The sequence below is a fragment of the Pelodiscus sinensis genome, chromosome 21 (assembly GCF_049634645.1).
Source record: "Pelodiscus sinensis isolate JC-2024 chromosome 21, ASM4963464v1, whole genome shotgun sequence".
NCBI lineage: Eukaryota > Metazoa > Chordata > Testudines > Trionychidae > Pelodiscus > Pelodiscus sinensis.
Window position 1 is genome coordinate 20,129,729 of NC_134731.1, and position 20,847 is coordinate 20,150,575.

General features: G+C 40.9%; 1 protein-coding gene across 1 annotated transcript; it reads right to left on the minus strand.

Moving 5' to 3' along the window:
- Window positions 1-1,524: 1,524 nt before the first annotated feature.
- VKORC1L1 (vitamin K epoxide reductase complex subunit 1L1) lies at window positions 1,525-20,569 on the minus strand. Its single transcript, XM_075905100.1, has 3 exons — window positions 20,247-20,569; window positions 6,146-6,255; window positions 1,525-5,486 (listed from the first exon to the last, which is right to left on the minus strand). The coding sequence occupies exons 1-3, from the start codon at window positions 20,534-20,536 to the stop codon at window positions 5,260-5,262; spliced, it is 627 nt and encodes a 208-aa protein (XP_075761215.1). The 5' UTR covers window positions 20,537-20,569; the 3' UTR covers window positions 1,525-5,259.
- Window positions 20,570-20,847: the final 278 nt, after the last annotated feature.

The window sequence follows — 20,847 nt, forward strand, 5'->3', positions numbered from 1 at the left end:
ATATGCAGATTTATCTACTTTGTAACAAATTCAGGGTGCCAGCCTTCAAGTAAGAGATAAGGTTTTAGAATAGAAGGTAAGAGGACGCCTAGGTCTTCATAGAAGACCTTATCAGTAGTGTCTAATCTAAAACTAGTACAGTGAATGGAGGTAGTTATAAAAGTGTCTTACAGATAGATTTTAAATCTAGCCCTACAGCAGCACCACCCTGGCCAAATCCATGTTTTTGAACAGAGGTTGCTTAGTAGATTTTGGATAGTAACTGACGTGCATTAAGGTCCGTATTTCTGCACATCATCATCATCTGGCCAGAATGATTAAACATACTATTGCTTATGATTCTCCTTTATGCAATGTCTCCTCCTTATGGCCTGACCTAGGTGACTTAAATTTCTGCCCATATACAAAGAAAAGAAAATAGTTGCCACTATTTATTGAACGGTAGTATATAGTGTTCTTTTCTCTTGAAACAACACATTAGAAGTCAAGGGCAATTCTGACTGCCACGTGCGGTGATAAAAAAGGAAATATATACTCGCTACAGAACTAAAACGATCGTTTGGTTTGCAAAAGAAAACCCATACTATGAGTATGGCATGTTTATATTGTATTCATTTTACAGATTTCCTAATGAACTCCACTTCAGAATATAAAAAAGTGTATCCATGTTAAAAAGCAGTCACTCAAATGTTATCCAGTACCTTACTGAATACCATATTAATCTCATTACCACTGTTTGAAAGTTATTTTAAAACCTTAATTTCTAAATGTCAATTGGTTTTTTAAGTTTCTTTCCCCATTTCAGCACTGACAGAATGACATACCAACAGCAGCCACATCAAGATACAGACACAGATTTGACATGGTTCATGTATTACAAACTAGGATTTAGATCCCTACAATATGTACAGGATTTGAAATTTCAGTAAAAAAAAAGCTACACATTTGTTCAATCCAACAAAACAGATGGTAAGGGTTCAACATCGATTTATATGGTAAACACACATATTAAGGAGAGTCATTTCCTGCTTACGTTCTCCAAAGCTCATTGCAAACTTAAATAAAAAAGGGACTATATACTGCAGGTTAGAATACTTAGACATTGTCAGAGTGAAGTTAAAGCAGATCTTTAGGCATAACAAAACAGGAAGTGATTAAAGTAACATACCCAAGATGGTGTTTGCATGTTGCTTGAAGAACTGTAAACAGCAAATCCTCACATCAGTGCTGCTCAACCGTTACACCTTATGTGCACACAACATTCACCAATACACAATGAAGCTACAGGAATTTCTGCACTAGTATCTCTGGGGACTCAATGCTTCAACCTTCTACTGCTAACATATCTTCTTTTGAAAAAAGAAATCACAACTGAGTACATTTCTACAAACAAATTTACAGTACTGGCTTTAAAAACAGTTTCTAAGGCTCAGACTGAGTCCAAAAAGGCCTCTGATTGGGTTCATTCAAGCTCTTTGTTTGAACTGCACTACTGCAGTATAAGAATGATTGCAGCAAGACATCCACAGGTAATTTCTACATTTATTTTTTTATACCAAAAAAGTTGTGCAACAAATAAACATTCTCATATATTTACATTGGATTCCTTTACCTGTTAGCAAAATTGTATTCTAAATCTCTGATATAGAGTCTCTCGACCTATACTGTTAAAGGAACATCTGCCCAATGACTCCACTTTAAAAGGATGTTCACTCTGGAGTTTAAAGCACTAGTAATAAATATTAGATGGAACATACTATACAGAACACACACCTAATATTTAGGCCATGCTTAATACAGTTTTACGGTAACAGAATACTTCACTTTTTTGGACTAGTTTTTTTGTCTAGATTATGTTTAAACAATGTTGGCTAAACCAAAGTCAAGTTTTATCAGATTGTTTATTTAAGTTTAGTTCAAACAAAATTAGGAGCCACACTTGCCTCCTGAAGCACCTAACCAACCGTTTTTACCAATCAAGACCTATCAGAGACTTAGTACAGCAGAAGACGAGTACTACAGCATACAGAAATTTCTCTCCTCCAAAATGGAGAGATTTGTTCTCACCTCAGATACTAAAAAGCGGTGGGAAATGTTTCATTGGCCTTTTTATAGCAAATATCTTACAGTAACAAGACTTTTCAGGAATGTTTGCTTCTTAAGCAAGTCTTGGGATTTGATTCTTTTCCCTCTCCTCCAAAACCTGAAAGAGTAGAAATCCAAATGTGTATTTTGAAGAAAGCACAAACCTATGAGTGCTGAGGCCATAGTTGGGGTTGAGGGTTTTTTTTGTTTTGTTTAAGTCTGGATATCATGTGTCAGCATTTTGCTGTATTCTCGTACCCCAATCTTTCTATGAAAGTTTACCAGAAGTTTCCTTTAATTTGGAAAAGCTCAAATTATCATCCGTTGGTACATTTGGTATGACATTGACTCTGGGTCAGGAGGGGGCTGGAATAAGTACTAGTCTGATACCTGGCATATTTCTAATTATGACCTGAGCTGTTTTACTGGAAGAAAAATGCTCTCTCATTGACAGCAGTGAAGAGGAGAGGTCAAGATTTGGAAGCAGGTTACAAGCAGGGTATAAATTTCTACCAAGAATATAATTGTTTTTCCCTTTAAGACAAATTGCAGTTTCTCTGACAAAGAGGAACACAAGAGGAAGAGGTCATTTTTCTAGCAAGTGTTACTTCCATGTTAAGATGAAATATAAAGTAAACACTAGAAAAGCACCCATGAAAGATTTTAAATTAAGGGTCAGATTTGCAAGAGTGTGCACACAGCATAGCTGCAAACTCTTATGGGGGTCAAGCCTGATATACTTGCAAACAGGAGCCACAGGAGGGTGCCTTTTGGAAATCTAGCCCTGGATGAGTCTGCTGAACAATCTTTGAAGTGACAGATTATGCCCACACAGTTAAGCACAGGGACACAGTGAAGATAGTCAACACCTATATTTTCCGTGGATGGTTTGAGGGGTTTTATGCATTAAGTCATTAATTATACCAAATAATCATTTATTATACTTGTCTCCACTGCTGCTTATTCTCACACTATTAGCGTTGTGATTAATCATTTCAAGCAGCACATGTTCATCTTTTCTTTCATTGAAGAGAGATATGCAGATTGCATGAACATTTCAAAACAAATCCATACAACAGTGGTGTTTCCCCAAACCATGAGCAAGGAGGGTAAAGTGTGGAGGTGCCCAATTTAACATTTCTCACGTCAAAGTTCAAGGCATTTGAGAGAAAACTAAACATCAAGACAAGCTTTAGCTCTACTCCAAATTAATACAAAATGTATTTAATGAGTACCTGTCTAGAGTTGTTAGACAAAAGACATTGTTTAGTGTTACATGTAACAGATGTTACTCATATACCATAGAACTCCATTCATAAACCAATTTCCACCTGCCTCCAAGGTAAAAACCAGACAGTTACCTCCTCAGTAATTTAAATACTGATGTGAAGTCATCCTAAATATTTATTATCACTATTATACATCATACTTTCACACAATTAAGTTTTTCAATGCTTTAGTGTTTAATCCATTTTACAGTACAACACATAAAAACAGCATCCCTTAAGTAGATTCACATTTAGTAGAATCAACTAAACTGGCTTCTAAATCTGAAGATATAATCTTTAAAAGATCTAGATCAACCTAGCTGACATGAGGGCAGAAAAAGCATGGCACCAGCTGTGAGAAACTGATGAATCACTGTACTCTGGATTCACCAAGTTTCAGAAATAGAGTATTTAGCTTTTTTAAGGGTAAACGATGTATCAGATCATCAGCCCCATGGGTGTCTCGCTGTCTAACACATTGGCTTAAATGAACAGGAACCAATCACATTGCTACCACTTCTCATTCTAGAGACTAAGCCGCACCACTGAATACTTTTCTACATATTGTAAGTTTTGTATTTGTTAAATAGCAAGGACACTTCTGCCTGCCAAGTTCAACACACAAAACATTTGGTTTAACAATTCAAGACAGAAGGCACTTTCAACATTCTACTTCAGGATACTGAGGGTAGAAACACTGTTTAAAATTGTTTACTTTTTAAAATTAATTATTAGAAAGAGCAATGATAGCACTCCTGTGATTCATTTTCAAGAGCATGTTTGCTTACTTATCCCACTTAAACAGATAAGGCCCCTTGAAAGGCCAATACGTGTCAGTCCTAAAGTTCATTTCTAAATATAACACAAATCAAAGATCCTGAACAAGATCAGTGAAATTTGTTTAGTCAGTGCATTACTCAGCAAGCTTAGTCAGTCTCTGGGACCCACTGTAAATGACAATTCTGTTTCGCAGCCTTCCAATGTAATGTCAAATTGTTGAGCTGCCTGACACCAGTTTAAAATGGAACACAGATCCGCCCAAAATGTTAGCACTTCTTACAATGGCTTCTCAGATATCTTCTACAAGATGTTTCTCCAGTTTCAGAATACCATGCCCTTCCGGTATTAATTTCCCCAATGGTGACTTCTTTTAGTCCATGTTAAACAATCTTCATTCTATACAGATATTAAATCGTAATTCCATTACTGGATATACCTGAAGTTTTCGCTTTAATTCCATCTTCATTAATAGGGAAAAGGATGGAGCAAACCTCACTTGTGTTGCTGCACTACTACTAGTGCTTCTCACAAGACAATATCTATGTGGGCTCATTCCTTCCATTATTTCAATCAATCAACTATAAGCTGAACATTCTTAAAGTTGCTACACTAACAAAATTGACTGTACAGTGAGAATTCTGCAGGAATGGATTCAGTATTTCTAGTTATTTACAATATCATGTTTTAGTCAAATCTACAGGTTTAAGTCCATCTGCTAAAAATGTAATATGCATACTGTAAACATGGCAACATTAAATATGGTACTACTATTCTAGCATATTTAAATGTCATGATCCATCTTGTTATATCTGAAATTGAATTTATACACAGGATATTTTCTAGCGTTACCCAATTTACAAGAAGTCTAGATTTTGTGTGGCTAATTAACTTCTTCAAAGTAAAGTTAAAGCTTGTCTTTGATTGTATTAGAGCTTTCTCTTGTATAGCCATATTTAAATAGAAGATTAGCACAGAAATTATCTAGGGCCCCTTCCAATTTACAGTTATTTAAAAAAATCAGTTATGATTCTTGGGGAAAGTGTCTGATATGAAAAATAAAAATTACTGCAAAACAAACTTAAATGGAAGTCAGGTCTTCAGACTATCAGTCAAAAGTTCAAACTCGTTATTCCTGTTTTGGTTGGAGTTGCCGTTTCCAGGCCTCATTCAAGTAAACTAGTCGTTTGTAGTTGATGATAAAGAGAATGAAGTTCAGCAAATATGTGGTGACGCAAATAATGCAAAATTCCTTCAGCACAAAGTACAGAATGTATGCTAGGTACAGTGACCCTATTACTGACACTATGGAGGATGTCATGAGGATTAGAGCTGCTACTGCACTTGCTGTCATACCTGCAACAAAAGACAGAAAGTTATTATTGCTACTTTAATGCCTTCATTCCAGAGGGAAAGCAAAACCAAAAAACACACTGAGGACTAAAATTTTAACTATTCATAGAGCTCTGTTTAAAATACCATGAGACCACTCTGGTTGCAAATCACAATCTGGAGCAGCATTTCTAGGTTCTGTATTTTTAAAGTCAGCAGTACAAGTGGTATTTTTATCATTTCATATTCTGAATTATAGGAAAGTTACAGGTTGATCAGGTTAGGTCTATGAACATTTGTATTGGTTTTATTCAGATTACAGGGACCAGGCAGAGATGGATTTTCATGTGTGTTCTAGTCACACATCTCATCCCACTTTTTTGCCTCCTTGCCACACTCAGTCTTTATGCCAATGCTTATATTAATGATATAGAATCATGATGTCCAACACGTGGCTATTTGCCCGGTTGAGTGTGGCTAGTTGGCGTGAACAATATGGCTAGTTTGCTATATTAGTAGCCTCTATAGTGCTACCACTGTGGCTGGAAAGCTAGACTGGGGTAAACTGACTCACACCAGTTCAATTCACCATGGTTTCATCCAGGTTTAGCAATGTTTATATCAATGTCCTGTTGTATTAATACCAACATTATATATTTTAGACCATAAATGGAATTACTTACCAAGTAACATTTGTAGTATATAAAATACAAGTCCAAAGACACTGTTTGGCTGATTTATTGCACTGTCCTTCCCAAAGATGGAACCCAACAGACCAAATCCTCGACCCCATCTGTAAGATAGTAAACACCAATAACCCCAGATTTGAGATCTGCTTCTTTCTAACCAAATTCCACACTGAGTGCACTGGATACAAACTCTGTTCCACACATCTATCCTAAAATTGGGATTTAGTAAATTTAGTACCAATATAGCCACACAAAAAATGAAAGACACCTTATAATCAATCATTTATTTCTCCAGAAGGTATCAGTTTGAAAATCTTGCCTCTACTATAATACTAAACCAGGATTTATTGAGGAAACTTTTAGCAGAATTTCCATATTATACAGAATGTGATTCTGATGTATCTCAACCGGGCAAGCTTCAATTTTTAGTGATACAGTTATAAAAGTAATAGTACCCAATAGCAACTACAGCAAGAAGGAATTTTTGAATTAACAATTGTGTGTGTCCTAGGAACTGATGGTTCTCTAGCTCTCTAAGTAGGGACATAAAATTTTGATTATATCACCTTTAGTCAATAAGGGCGCTTCCACCTTTGAAGTGTAGCAACAGCCCCAGGGCTCTTCCTACACTTAAAAGGCGAAAGCACCGCGGGGAGCATGGGGCCAGCGGGGGAGTTCCCAGCTGACCCTGAGCTCCATATGGCATTGCTGCTCTAAAACGTCGCATGCAGCCCATGGCCAGCTGGGAACCCCAGGCTGCATGCAGTGTTTCAAAGAGGCAGTGCTGTGTGGAGCCCGGGGTCAGCTGGGGACTCCACCGCTGACCCCGGGCTCCATGCGGTGTTGCCACTTGAACAACGCTCCGTGCAGCCAGGAGCTTCCAGCTGGCCCTGGGCTACGCACAGCATTTCAAAGCAACAGTGCCACGTGGAGCTTGGGACCTGGCCCCAGGCTCCAAAGTGGCAGCGCCATGTGAAGTACTCCCTTCTCCTCCCTTCTCTTCCCGGCCCCCCACTACCTCTTTCTGATCGAGGAAGCAATGTGGGGGGAGCGACTAGTTGACTAATTGTTCATTTCTTCGGGGCTCGATAATCTATTGAATCTTCTCGCCCATGGCAAGTAGATTTCAACCTGGCGCCCCGTTTACTGGCAGCGCGCACATGCACAATGCGGCTCTTGCGCATGTGCAGTGTGGGGCTGGCAAGCAGCTTTCACCACGGTTCGTCAAACCCTGCATATCCCTATAGCTAAGACTGAACACTTCAAGAAATTAGTGGTCAGAGCAAAGCAAGTATAATTTTTAAAAGTGACAACTAAAAAGGGAGATAAGCAAAGTAACTTCAATAAAATGTTGGAGGGCTGTAAATTAGATGTTACTGGCCTTCCCTCCAACTATCAGCTGAAGTTTCCCTAAGTCTGACTTTCCCATGCTTTAAACAGCCCTGATAGTGGGTTTCATCTCCAAAAAAATTACCTGATTTGAAAGTGTCTATGAAGAACATTTTCAAAACATCCTCAGATCAGATACAGTTAAAGCAAATCAGCCACTCTGGAAAAGTAGGCTCATTGGTTTAACTATTATGCCCACCAACTGCCACAACCATCTCCCCCAAAAATTGTAGAAAGAATTACATGATAGTTCCTAGATAGAGTCTAAGACTAATTAACAGTAGTAAAACCATACCAATTTAGTGTCCACACACTTCTGATCTTCAAGAAAGATCTACTACCAAAACTTTATTTTTTGCTGCACTGAATCAATGACATCAAACAAAAATACTAGCTTTTGCTCAATGGGGTCAAAGTCAGAGAAGACAAACCAAAAAGGAATCTTTACCAGTGTTTTATTACTGAAGAATAATACTAATCAAAGTCAACTGTAAAATTTAAATGTTAACACTATGTGCTAAGCCAATTCACAAAGAATAGCTAGACAGAATATTCAGCTTTCTATCAGGTGACCAAAGCCCACAGGTAAGTGAAGAGCATGAAGGCCTGGGAGATGGGTCAGAAATGGGAGGCAGCATGGATTATAACAGCAGAGAAAAAGGAGGGACAAGGCATAAGTGGGAGGCTAGGTCAAATCAGTATCTTAGATGCCTGTATATAAATGCAAGAAGCCTGGGTGACAAGCAGGAAGAACTGGAAGTGCTAATAAATAAATACAACAATGACCTTATTGGTATCACAGAGACTTGGTGGGATAATACACATGATTGGAATATCGATATAGAAGGGTACTGCTTACTTAGGAAGGACAGGTGGGGCCAAAAGGTGTTGCCTTATATATTAAAAATGTATACACTTGGACTGAGGTGGAGATGGATGTAGGAACCAGATGTGTTGCGAGTCTCTGGGTTAGGTTAAAAGCGGTAAAACACAAGAGTGATGTCATGCTAGGGCAGTGTTTCTTAAACTTTTTGAGACCACAGAACACCAAACAATATTTTTTTATGCAGAACACCTATGAAAATTTTCTTAAAAAAAAAAAATTGTCAGACAAAAAAAAGAGACAAAAAAAAAAGAAACAACAAAAACAAAGAAAAGGTCGCGGCACACCTGCTACTTGTTCACGGAATACCAGTGTTCCTCGGAACATAGTTCCGTGCTAGGGGGTCTACTACAGGCCAGTTACCGAGGTAGAAGAGGTGGATGAGGCCTTTGAAAAACAACTAACAAAATCATCCATAGCACAGGATTTGGTGCTGTTGGGAAACTAACACAGCGGGGCACAGACTATCCAATATGTTCTTGGACTGCATTAGACACAACTTTTTATTTCAGAAGGTTGAAAAAGGTACTAGAGGGGAAACTATTCTAGATTTGATCTTAAATAGGGAGGAGCTGGTTGAGAATTTGAAAGTGGAAGGCAGCCTGGGTGAAAGTGATCATAAAATCATAGAGTTCATAATTCTAAGGAATGGTAGAAGGGAGAACAGCAAAATAGAGACAATGAATTTCAGGAAGGCAGATTTTGATAAGTTCAGAAAGCTGGTAAGTAAGGTCCCATGGGAAGGAAGCAAGACTAATGGGAAAAACAACTGAGGGGAGTTGGAAGTTTTTCAAAGGAACTTTATTAAGGGCCTGAAAGCAAGCAATTCTGCTGCATACAAAAGATAGAAAGTATGGCAAAAGACTACCTTGGCTTAGCCAGGAGATCTTGCATGATCTAAAAATCAAAAAGGAGTCATATAAAAAGTGGAAACTAGCACAAATTACAAAAGATGAATATAAGCAAACAATACAGATACGCAGGGGCAAGATGAGAAAGGCAAAGGCACAAAATATGCTCAATCTAGCTAGGGATATAAAGGGTAAAAAAAATGACATTCTATAAAAATATGAGAAGCAAGAGGAAGACCAAGGACAGGGTAGGCCCACTGCTCAGTGAGGAGGGAGAAACAGTAGCAGGAAATTTGGAAATGGCAGAGGTGCTTAATGACTTTGTTTCAGTCTTCACCAAGAAGTCTGTTGATAAAGGAATGCCTAACATACTGAATGCTAGTGGGAATGGGGTAGGTTTAGAAGATAAAATAAAAAAAGAACAAAGTTAAAAATCACTTGGAAAAGTTAGATTTCTGCAAGTCACCAGGGCCTGATGAAATGCATCCTAGAATACTCAGGGAGCTGATAGAGGAAGTATCAGAGGCGTTAGCTATTATCTTTGAAAAATCATGGAAGACGGGAAACATTTCAGAAGACTGGAAAAGGGCAAATATAGTGCTCATTTATAAAAAGGGAAATAAGAACAACCCAGGAAACTACCAACCAGTCAGTTTAACTTCTGTGCCAGGAAAGATAATGGAGCAAGTAAGGAATTCATCTGCAAATACCTGGAAGATAATAGGGTAATAGGTAATAGCCAGCATGGATTGTAAAGAACAGATCATGTCAAACCAATCTGATAGCTTTCTTTGATAGGATAACGAGTCTTTTGGATAAGGGAGAAGCAGTGGATGTGGTATACCTAGACTTTAGTAAGGCATTTGATACAGTCTTGCATGATCTTATCAATAAATTAGGCAAATACAAATACAACTCAGATGGAACTACTATAAGGTGAGTGCATAACTGGCTGGATAACCATTCTCAGAAAGTAGTTAATAATGGTTCACAATCCTGCTGGAAGGGCATAACAAGTGGGATTCCGCAGGGTTTTGATACCAGTTCTGTTCAATATCTTTATCAACAATTTAGACATTGGCATAGAAAGTATGCTTATTAAGTTTGCAGATGATACCAAGCTGGCAGGGGTTGCAACTGCTTTGGAGGATAGGGTCATCATTCAAAATGATTTGGACAAACTGGAGAAATGGTCTGAGGTAAATAGGATGAATAAAGTAGTCCTCTTAGGAAGGAACAATCCGTTTCACACATACAGAATAGGAAGTGACGGTCTAGGAAGGAGTACTGCAGAAAAGGATCTAGTGATCATAGTGGACTACAAGCTAAATATAAATCAACTGTGTGATGCTGTTGCAAAAAAGCAAATATGATTCTGGGATGCAATAAAAGGAATGTTGTGAGCAAGACAAGAGAAGTCATTCTTCCGCTCTACTCTGCACTGATCAGGTCTCAATTAGAGTACTGTGTCCAATTCTGGGCACTACATTTCAAGAAAGATGTGGAGAAATTGGAGAAGGTCCAGAGAAGAGCAACAAGAATGATTAAAGGTCTAGAGAACATAAACTATGAAGGAAGAATGAAAGAAGTGGGTTGTTTAGTTTGGAAAGGAGAAGACTGAGAGGGGACATGATAGCAGTTTTCAGGTATCTAAAAGGGTGTCACAAGGAGGAGGGAGACAAATTGTTTTCCTTGGCCTTTGAGGATAGGACAAGAAGCAATGGGCTTAAATTGCAGCAGGGGAGGTTTAGACTGGACATTAGGAAAAACTTCCTGTCAGGGTGATTAAACATTGGAATAAATTGCCTAGGGAGGTTGTGGAATCTCCAGCTCTGGAGAGATCTAAGAGCAGGTTAGATAGGGTCAGTGATGATCTAGATGATACTGGGTCCTGCCGTGAGGGCAGGGGACTAGACTAAATGACCTCTCGAGGTCCCTTCCAATTCTAGTATTCTATGATTCTATTCCAAATTGTCATTATGGTTTCTCACCTTACCTCAGTCACTAATAGTTGCAGTAGTCAGGGTTAAAAATATTAGAATACTCTCTTGATGCTAAAGCAATATCAAAGTACTGTTGAGAAAGCCAACAGCTAAAGCAATATCAAAGTGCTGTTGTGAGTGAACTTACCATTGAAGAGAAAGGTAACTACTACAAAATGTTCTTAACTTGGAATCAAACAAACTTGACATACGTCAAGTTTACAAGAACTGCCCCACAACAGAACTGAATAGAAACCTTTAACATAAATATCAGTTTAGGTGTAAGATCAAAGAAACTTTGATCTACATTCCATATGTTTAGAAATGGTTTAAGGGTTAGGTCTTATGAACTTGACCTTACTTGTATCTAAGACCTGGTCTACTCTGAAAAGTTGTACCAGTAAAAAATGCTGGGCAGGAGTAAGATTTAAACAACACACATCAAAGTAGTTATACTTATAAAAGTTCCACTAAGGATGTGAGCACACTAGTTTTTTAGCACACTTTTCCCTCCCGCTTCCTGCATAGGAACAAATTATACTGCTGTAAACACTTCAACATTAGAATCAAAAGTCCAAAATGGGGGGCGGGGACATAACATTTTAACTATGCCAAATAGTTACAGAAGTACAACTTTTGTATTTCTTAATTGTATTTAATAAACTGGTGAACAGATGCCATGGTACAAAGAAAAATATTAATGGTTACATAGCAATGTTCAGCAACTCCACATCGGACAACTTGAGAACTGGACACACTTATCCAAAAAAAAAAAAAAAAAAAAAAAAAAAAAGCGCAAAATTTTCTAGAGCAGATTTATAAAGCAATGACTTTTTTTGATTCAACAATCCAAATATATTTCTTGGATTATTATATTTATACAGTAGGAATGTAAAATCCCATTTAATCATTTAACTAGTTAAACATAACACTTAACCAGTTAACCACTTACCAGGCCTGGGCTCCCAGGTGATACTTACCAGTTATGTTTAAGCAGCAGGCCAGCTGTGACCAGGGCTGGAGGAGCCCCTCTGCCACTTAACTGTAACCAGTAAGCATCACCTAATTGGGTGATGCTTAGCCTAAACCAGTTTTAGCATATAAAGATTGATAGTCAAAGTCCTTCCATATTTTGTAACAACTTGAAGACAGAATTCCTGAAATAGTTTGTTCAAAGAGTCACACCCAAGTCAAAGTCAGCTTTTTAAAAATTATTGGGCTTATCTTTATTCTGGGACTTATCTGATAAACTCAAGATGCCAAACTAGGTCAATATTGACTATTTCCAAACCATCTACATATAGTCACTTGGTTATGGCTGCAGATACTGTTCAAGAAGCAAAATTAAACTTGTCCCAGTGGTCACACACACTAACCACCAGAAACATGTCTCAGAGCTACCACCCATATGTTATTACACATTGGGCTATGCATTAGTAGTCATGTTGACACAATCCACTCATTACATACATTTAAAGATCAACCAGGAAGCAGAAATATATCATAAGGCATGAAAGAGTCCACTGTAGCATGCAAAGGACAAGTAGAAAAAAATAAGCCTTTGGACTTAAGAGGTTTTAAAATTTTATTTTTAAATATTAAAGTGCCATGAACATCCCTGCATGTTTCATTGTGGGTTTTGTTGAAGCTACTCTGGGACAGCCTTCTGTAAATAACAGACTATCAATTCCTTTCCTGATTGCTATTAACAGATTTCTTTTAATTAACATTTCTACCAGCTACTTACAATTATTCTTAAAAATAAAATAAATAACTTATTGAAAGTGTACTGTAATTGCCAAGTGAAGATTCTGCATGTTTCCTTAATTCCTACCACTGTTCTTAGATGTAGTAACAGGAGTTTACAAACTGCTTTTTATCCAATGGTAATTTGTGAACTTCCTCCTGGAATCAGCTATATATGAAAGCCTCTCACAGCTTCCCATGTTACTGAAGTGTCAACACAAATAGTTGGAGAGCATTCCCTCTCCAAAACGAAGAGAAAATGGTAGAAAGAAAAGTTACTATATAGCATGTAAGAAATATTAATAGGACAGAATATTAATTTACAGGATTTTTTTAACTCAAAGTAAATTATTTCAGTTAAATATAAATATTCTACTTACCTATTGGAGTATGAAGTGTATTAATTATAAAATTGGTCCATTTTAATGATTTTATAGTTTATCATATATAACAAAATTTATATTCAAGTATACAACAGTACGTTCTGATAATTAGAGAAATACTAGAAGATTGACCCAGCATTGCTCTGGTCCTTAACTCAATTTTTGTTTTTTGGAAAATAAAATGAAAGTGTATGTGATCGGTATGAATCATTGCCCTGGGGTTGGGGATGAAGGGCATCAGTATGCAGGCAGCTCCAGCCATGTCTCTCACCTCAGCAACTTGTGGCCAGGTGAGAAGTATCTCTCCATGGGTGCTGCAACCAGCACATTCAGGGGAGGGGTCATATCCCCTAGCTGAGAGCAGAGGGGTCATATTCCCCAAACGAGGCAGGCCCAGATTCGTCTGCCTCCTGTGTTCCCCAGCCAAAGTGAGGAATACTGCAAACTATGCATTTCCCCCCTGCTTCCTGACAAAGGAGAACAGCCAGCAATGTTTCTGTACGAATTGTAGGGGGGAAGCTTCAGCCCCCTCTAGCCTCTCTAATGGATGCCAGGGGGTGGGAGGGCAGCCTCTCCCCATCAATTAGTAGCCTACATGATATATTTCTATTTTCAATGCTGAGTCAATACCTGATTCATCTTATGAGTGACATATGAACTGCTAACAGCATATTAATGGAAGATTGTCTTCCCTGAAGACCAGAAAATTAATCTCCAAACTGACCAGATCAAAAGGAGAATAAATAAATTTATAGACAAGCAAAACTACACTTTTACTTTTAATCTGAACCCATCAATGGCACATTATTATTCACGCCACCACTCGTACAAACACTTAAGATACTGTCTCACATGATTCATCTACAAACGACCAGATCCTTTAAAATTCCAGTCACAAAAAGAAAACTATTGCACACACTAACAAATCAAAGACTGGTCTTTCACCTCTAGACCAGGGGTCTGCAACCTATGGCACACATGCCATAATTGGCACACAAGCTGATTTTCACTGGCATGCGAGCGTCCACTCCAGATCTGTATGCCAACCTCATCAAGTAGTGAAATGTCCCAGAAATCCCCGCTGTACATTTCACTACTTCAGGGGTGACCAACCAGTTAGAGACGAAGAGCCAAAATAGCTGCGGATAGTGTGAAAAGCCATGTATTATATATTTATTTGCATATATCTATAGATAGCTATATATAGTCAGTGCTTTTTTTGGTAAGAAAAAGGGTGCCGGTACTCCGGGAGGAAAGTTGAAAAACCACACTGGGGGCCAAAATGCTGTTGTGGCCCCCTTAAGAGCTGCGTGTCCTGAGCGGGCTTCCGTCAGTAGCCCAACCAACCCAGGAAGAGACGTGCCAGTTCGTCCAAGGGAAATGTAATTCATTTAAGTTATGCAGGGGAAATAGGTGCTGGTACTCTGTCCCAGGGCATACAATCACAAAAAAAAGCATTGAATACAGTACACACAAAGTAGTGATAAAAACAACATTACAGGACATTTTGGACAAAAAACAATAAGTCTCTATTCGCTTAAAAATTCACGGCCAGTCCATAGATCTTCAGAGAACTTGACAAGAAACAAACATCAAATTAAAAAAAATCTTTAAAAATACAGTAATATTCTCTCATAAAAAAAAAAGCATCCCCACCATGTATTTTAAATTTAACACTACTGCCCTATTATATCCTGTGAGCTGTTTAGAATTAAACTGAACTGAGAAGTAAATTAGCACAATTTGAAGTGCCTATCTCTCCAGCTTGTTGATCTCTAGTATGATTTCCTCAGGTTTTTGGTTTTGGTTTTTTTTTTTTTTTTTTTTTTTTACTTATGAAGATTATGGCTTTTTTATAGTTCTAAAAATTCAGGTCTGCCCCAGACTGCAAATATGAGAGGTGCAAAAACAATAAGGGAGAGACTCATATCTCAGAATTGCTTCAGCCAGGCAAACAATAACCTTTGAATTTTCTTTGAAGAAACACAGTATAAACCAGGTACATGCTGTTTTTATTTTTTGCCCTGGAATTTAAATATGACATCTGTGTTGGCTGCCTTATTCTGTATCCATGAAGACTTTGAATTTAAGGTGTTTCAGCTCCTCCCCCTCACTCTAACCCAATCCCCCTCCTTTCCCCCAGATCCAGGCACCCCATCTCCCCGGCTCTAACCCAATGCACCCACCCCTCCCCCAGAGCCAGGCTCTGCGAGCTCCCTCTCCCCCCACCCCCACTCTAACCCAATGCCTCGGTCCTGGAGTCACCTCTGTCATGCGCTTCTCCCTCCAGACGCTGGGGTGCATGCGCAGAGCGGTCGGCCGTGAGCAAGCACTGGGGCGCATGCACAGAGCGGCTAGCCGTGTGGTTCAGAACTAGCAAGATCAGCATTTCTTTAAACAAAGAGCCACATGTGGCTCGAGAGCCAAGGGTTGGCCACCCCTGCACTACTTGATAGGGACATCGGCTTGTGGAGAAGTGACGAGAAATGGCTCCATGCACTGCCATTTCCCCCTAGCATGGCACAGCAGCAACAGCTTCCTCCTCCCCAGACCCCCAGTAGGGCATATAGGTGACTCCATTGGAGCACGACTTCTGGCCACCATGTCACCCACTGCCCCACCACTGCATGCTGCGCAACCTCTCTTCCCCTGTGGGACCACCTCTGGTGTGCGGGGTCCCGGTCCAGCTGCGCCACCTCCTCTCACACCAAGCAGCTACTTGATCTTTGTTACAGCGGCCACTGCTGCTAGGGGGAGGGGAGGCTGGGTCTGAGGCAAAACACGCTGAGGAGCCGTTCTCAGACCGTGGCACTTTGGAGCTGCCGCCTGAGCCTTGGCAGGGGCCACGTGGAGCCCAGCTGGGGCACTGCAGGGTTCTGTGCCGCCACTTTCTCCCTCCCTATCCCCCGGGGTAGTGTGCAGTGTGCTGGGTCTGGTAGGAAGGTCAGGGTTCCTTCCCCAACTCCCTTGTGCCAGGATCCCCCTGCAGAAGGAGGGGGGAGTTCCCTCCCCCTTCCCACCCTGCTGGGGGAACGGCAGTGCGCTGTCCGGAGGGTTTCCCTTCTGCAAGGGACTACGAAGCCAGGTAAGCATCCCCCCTTGTGCCCAGACCCCCACACTTCAACCCCTGTCACTCATCACCCCCCTCCACCGCCGCCAAGACCTCGCACTCCCAGCTCGCTCCAACATCCTCTGTTGCTCCCCTGGCCAGAAACCATCCCTCCTGGCCAGACACCCTACCCTCAGCCCGTTCCTGCATCCTCCTTTGCTCCTGTATCTCCCCCCTGGCCAGACACCTACTCCCACCCTGCATCTGCATTCACAGTTGCTCCTGCACCCTCCCTCCTGGCCACAAACTGTACCCTCCCTTGCTCCTGCTCACTTCTCCTGGACAGACACCCTTCTCCCAAGCCTGCTTCTGCACCTTACCTTCCACCCAGATCTTGCATCCCATCCCTATCCCATTCACTGGCCACCTTGTCCCGCAAACTGAACTTCTCATTTTTGCCCCCACCCCAGAGACTAAGCCGGGGGGGGGGGGGGAAGATCCATAAAATCTACTGACTCCAGAACCCCAGAAAAGTAAATCTGGCCTATGGAAACCTCAGTCCTCCCTGTCCCTTCCCCTCACCCTATGGGGCTGGAGCACCAGACGAGTGAAGTGTCTCAGTTGGGGACACATCAGTGAGGGTTGGGGGGTTTTTGAAGGAGTTGTTTTGCTTCTCACTTGTGTGGTCCCCAATTGATTTTTCTGTGGGTCCATGGCCCCCAAAACAAAAAGGGTTCCCCACCCGTCATAAATAAAGAAAACATTGAAACCTTTTGTGTTGGACATAAATTATTTTACTTTATTTAAAATGAAATTTGATTAACATGAGAAAGTTAAAATGCTTAGCCTGTTTAATAATTTAAATTAAACCTTGCTCCCTACATGCAGCACTAGCAAAATGACTCAGGCGTAATTATATAATTAACAGTGAATTTCCATTAGCAACTGGTGGTCCGCAGAAAGGTCTGCATTGAGCCAGATGGTCTATGGGTGCATGGCTCAGGGCAGGAGGGTTAAATCTTGACATGTCACTTCAGAGAGGCTGCAGACCCCTGCTCTAGACTGACAGCTAACTACTCTATTTGGGATTCAACTGTGAATTTAAATACCTGATCAAAAAAACAACACTAAAATGACTAGCATACCTGAAAATGCTTGAACACCATAATCTGAGCCTTCACTGTCTCTTCCAAGCTTAACTGGAACTTAAGTTCCAATGAAATAATACTTATTGCTGGAGTTGTCAGCAACTATTTAACTGAAATACAACAAAAGGCAAGAAACAGTATATAAAAAAATCTCCATTTAGTAGTGTTTTAAGAATAACCATTCTTTACAAAAGAATCAGAGTTCCCATGCTACAGCATATCCCACTTTCAGAAAATAATCTTTTCAAAATGTAAGCACATTCTTCTCCTAATATGGCTTGACTAAAAAGAACTTGCACGCTCAATATTACCTGTTCCATAAACTCCCTTTGCATGACCACTCCATCTGTCTTGAGTTACTTCTTCAGTCCTTAAACAAATTGGATCAAACGTCTGCTACTTCCTAGATATCACTGAATGTTCTGAAGCCCTCAGAATGTCTATAAAGTTGTATGGAAAACACATATAAAAGCCCACAAACACCACATCACACGAACTTAACACTCAAGCAGTAGTAGTATTTGTAAGTGTGTTAATTACCAAATACCACTTGCCAATTCAGAATTCCTTTAAGTTAGAGCACTTTTGTGTATTCAAATACTTCGTAAAAATTCATCACAATACTGTTATTTCATCATTTACATGCTTGAACTTTAGGCCTTATACATATACAACATTTTGAAAACAGAAAATAAAGGAAGTGTAAAAACCTATAAGGGTAATCCTGAAAATGTTACTTGGGACTACTGAATTTCCACTGACTTCTGGTTCAAAGGCTGTAAAAAACTAATTATTTTGACTCTGCCAAAACACACAAGACTTTTGATTTTTTGCTATAACTTCAGTAACCCATTCAAGCATCATTAACAATTGTTCAAATTGTTTGACCACCTTATGGTAGAGAGAGAAGACTATGATTTTAAGGTATTTCTAAAAGTAAGAGACAGAACCAATTCTCAAGCCTCTTTCCTGACTGAAGGATTGATATGACTAGCAGAAAAGCAATAGTGAAGTCCCCACCCAGATCCAACAGAAACGTCCTTTCAGAGATTTGTACCTACAGTTCTCAACATAGTTTATCGCAATTCTGGTTTCAATAACAGTAAAACTAATTTTAAAAATACTGCCTGTATAGTTAAAATTAAATTAGAGAGCTAATCCCATGTGCTTTTTCAATTACAGGATTTTTTTTCTATAATTAAATCCTGATCACAATATTGACTAAAATAAGTATTTTGACTGCTATTTGTATTAAATAGGAAAAGACATCTCTGCCATTCTCACTGCATTTCAGCCTGGACTGTTTGAAGCAGTAAGTATGCTTCTATTATCCCAAAAGCATCTATAAAACAATAACACTTTTAAAAAATATATAGACTCCAAACAACTTCCTTATATGTGTTCAAGGTCTAAACCCCTCCTGCTCTACAATTTGTTAAAATATATAGAGATTTCTAGTCAGCAGGCAAAATGCTGTGTTGATAATTTTCTTGTTTCTTAAACTAAAAGTCATTTTTTATTAATTTGCTTTAAAAAAATGTAGAAAACTACCTACACTTTACCACATTTGAAAGTGTGTTATGGTTTGAACAGTGAATGCCTAAGTTACAGCACTATTCATGTAAAAAATAAAATACATAAATTTGCCAAATGTATGATGAAATAACCATGCGGCTTGCCAATGGAAATCAGACTAGTACCATAGAGAATTGTATGTTTTCTATTGACTTTTAAAATACATGCAAAAAAGGGAAAGGCTGCTAATAATGAAATGAAATTTGAATCTGCTTTCTAAAGCCTAAGTAGATACGCTCCTCCTGCAATAGTAAGAAAAAAAATTGAAATTATATCTTCACTACTGACAAATAAATCTTATCCTTAGCATTAAACATTTTAAGTGTAGATGGGCGTTCATATGCACTAGAGACAACATTAGCTGAAGTACTCCAGCTGTCTGTTAAAATTAAACAACCTAAACATCCAATATCTTAAATATTTTGCTCAAACATTGATTTACACCATTTAATTTAGATTAACCACGTCTTCCTAAAAAACGCCTGTCACCCTAAACACCATGGATTACAGAACACAAACTGCACGTACTTACTCCTCAAGCCCGTCGTGCTGCCCACAAGTGACACAGGGAAAGAGAAGAGCCATTCCTACCGCAGTTACGAGGAAACAAAAATGTCCTAGCAGCCCGGGACCCACCCGTCATCTCTTCCAAGCCAGTGGCTCCAGTACCATTTCTCCAAGGCTGTCTGCACCCGCAGCCATTGAGATGAAAACCCCAGTCTGGCAGAACGAACTGCAGCAATCCCACGTCTCCTGAGGGCAGAAGCATCCCCCCGGGAGGACACGGAGGGCAGCCCCCCCCTTTCCAAGTCGGAACCCGCGGGCCGGTCTTTGGGGACAAGGAAACGCAGCCCGGTACCCGCCTCAGCGGAGAGGAGCCTGCTTGGGGGCGGGTCGTTCCTAGCGCTCAGGGGCAGAAACGCCAAGTGGCTCCTCCACTCCGCCAGCCCCCTCCCCCGCAGTCAGTGCTCCCCGTTATCCGCAACTCCCCCTCGCGCCCCTCCCCCTCTCTCCGGGTCCTCCCGCCCCCCCAGTGCCCCGGCCCCGCGCTGCCTCTGCCGCCAGCCCCCGCGGCGGCTGCCCCCTCACCGGGAGGCGATGGCGGCGGAGCAGCGGACCCGCTCGCTGACGTCGCACAGCGCCTGATAGTGGAGGTCCCGGCCCTTCTCCCGCTCCAGGTGGCAGGCGTAGAGCGAGAGCAGGATGCCGACGGCGCACACCACGTAGCGGGCCACCCGCTCCCAGCGCGGCACCGACACTCGCAGCAGGACGGGCGCCGCCATCTTCCCCCCGCCCTCCGCCTCAGCCCCCGACGCGGAGCGGCCCGGGGACAACAGCGCACGCGCGCCCGGCGCCCATTGGCTCAGCCGCCCGGCCATCTGGACGTGGCGCTGCACGCCAGCGAGCCGCGCCGCCGGGGGTGCGTCAGGGCGGGGCCAGACGCCACGTCCAGGAAGGGTGCGGCGCGCGCGCGTTCGAATCCCGGTCTCCGGGCCAATCACTTGCCCGCCCTTCCCTGGACTCCCGGAAAGGCAGCCGCCGCTTCCGGTCGTCCCGTCTCGCTTCTTCGTGACGTCAGTGGGGGCGGGGGTCTACCGTGGTCTGGTACCGGCTGGAAGGTGGCAAACCCCGCTCCCCGACCGTCCTCCTTTTGGTGACAAAACAATGAGAGCATTTGCACTGCAATGTT

Coding starts and splice junctions, on each gene's coding strand:
- VKORC1L1 (XM_075905100.1), bottom strand. CDS start 20,536: ATGGCCGGGCGGCTGAGCCAATGGGCGCCGGGCGCGCGTGCGCTGTTG. Junction 6,256..20,246: donor TCCGCCGCCATCGCCTCCCG/GTGAGGGGGCAG, acceptor ACTATCTTACAG/ATGGGGTCGAGGATTTGGTC. Junction 5,487..6,145: donor TATACTACAAATGTTACTTG/GTAAGTAATTCC, acceptor CTTTTGTTGCAG/GTATGACAGCAAGTGCAGTA.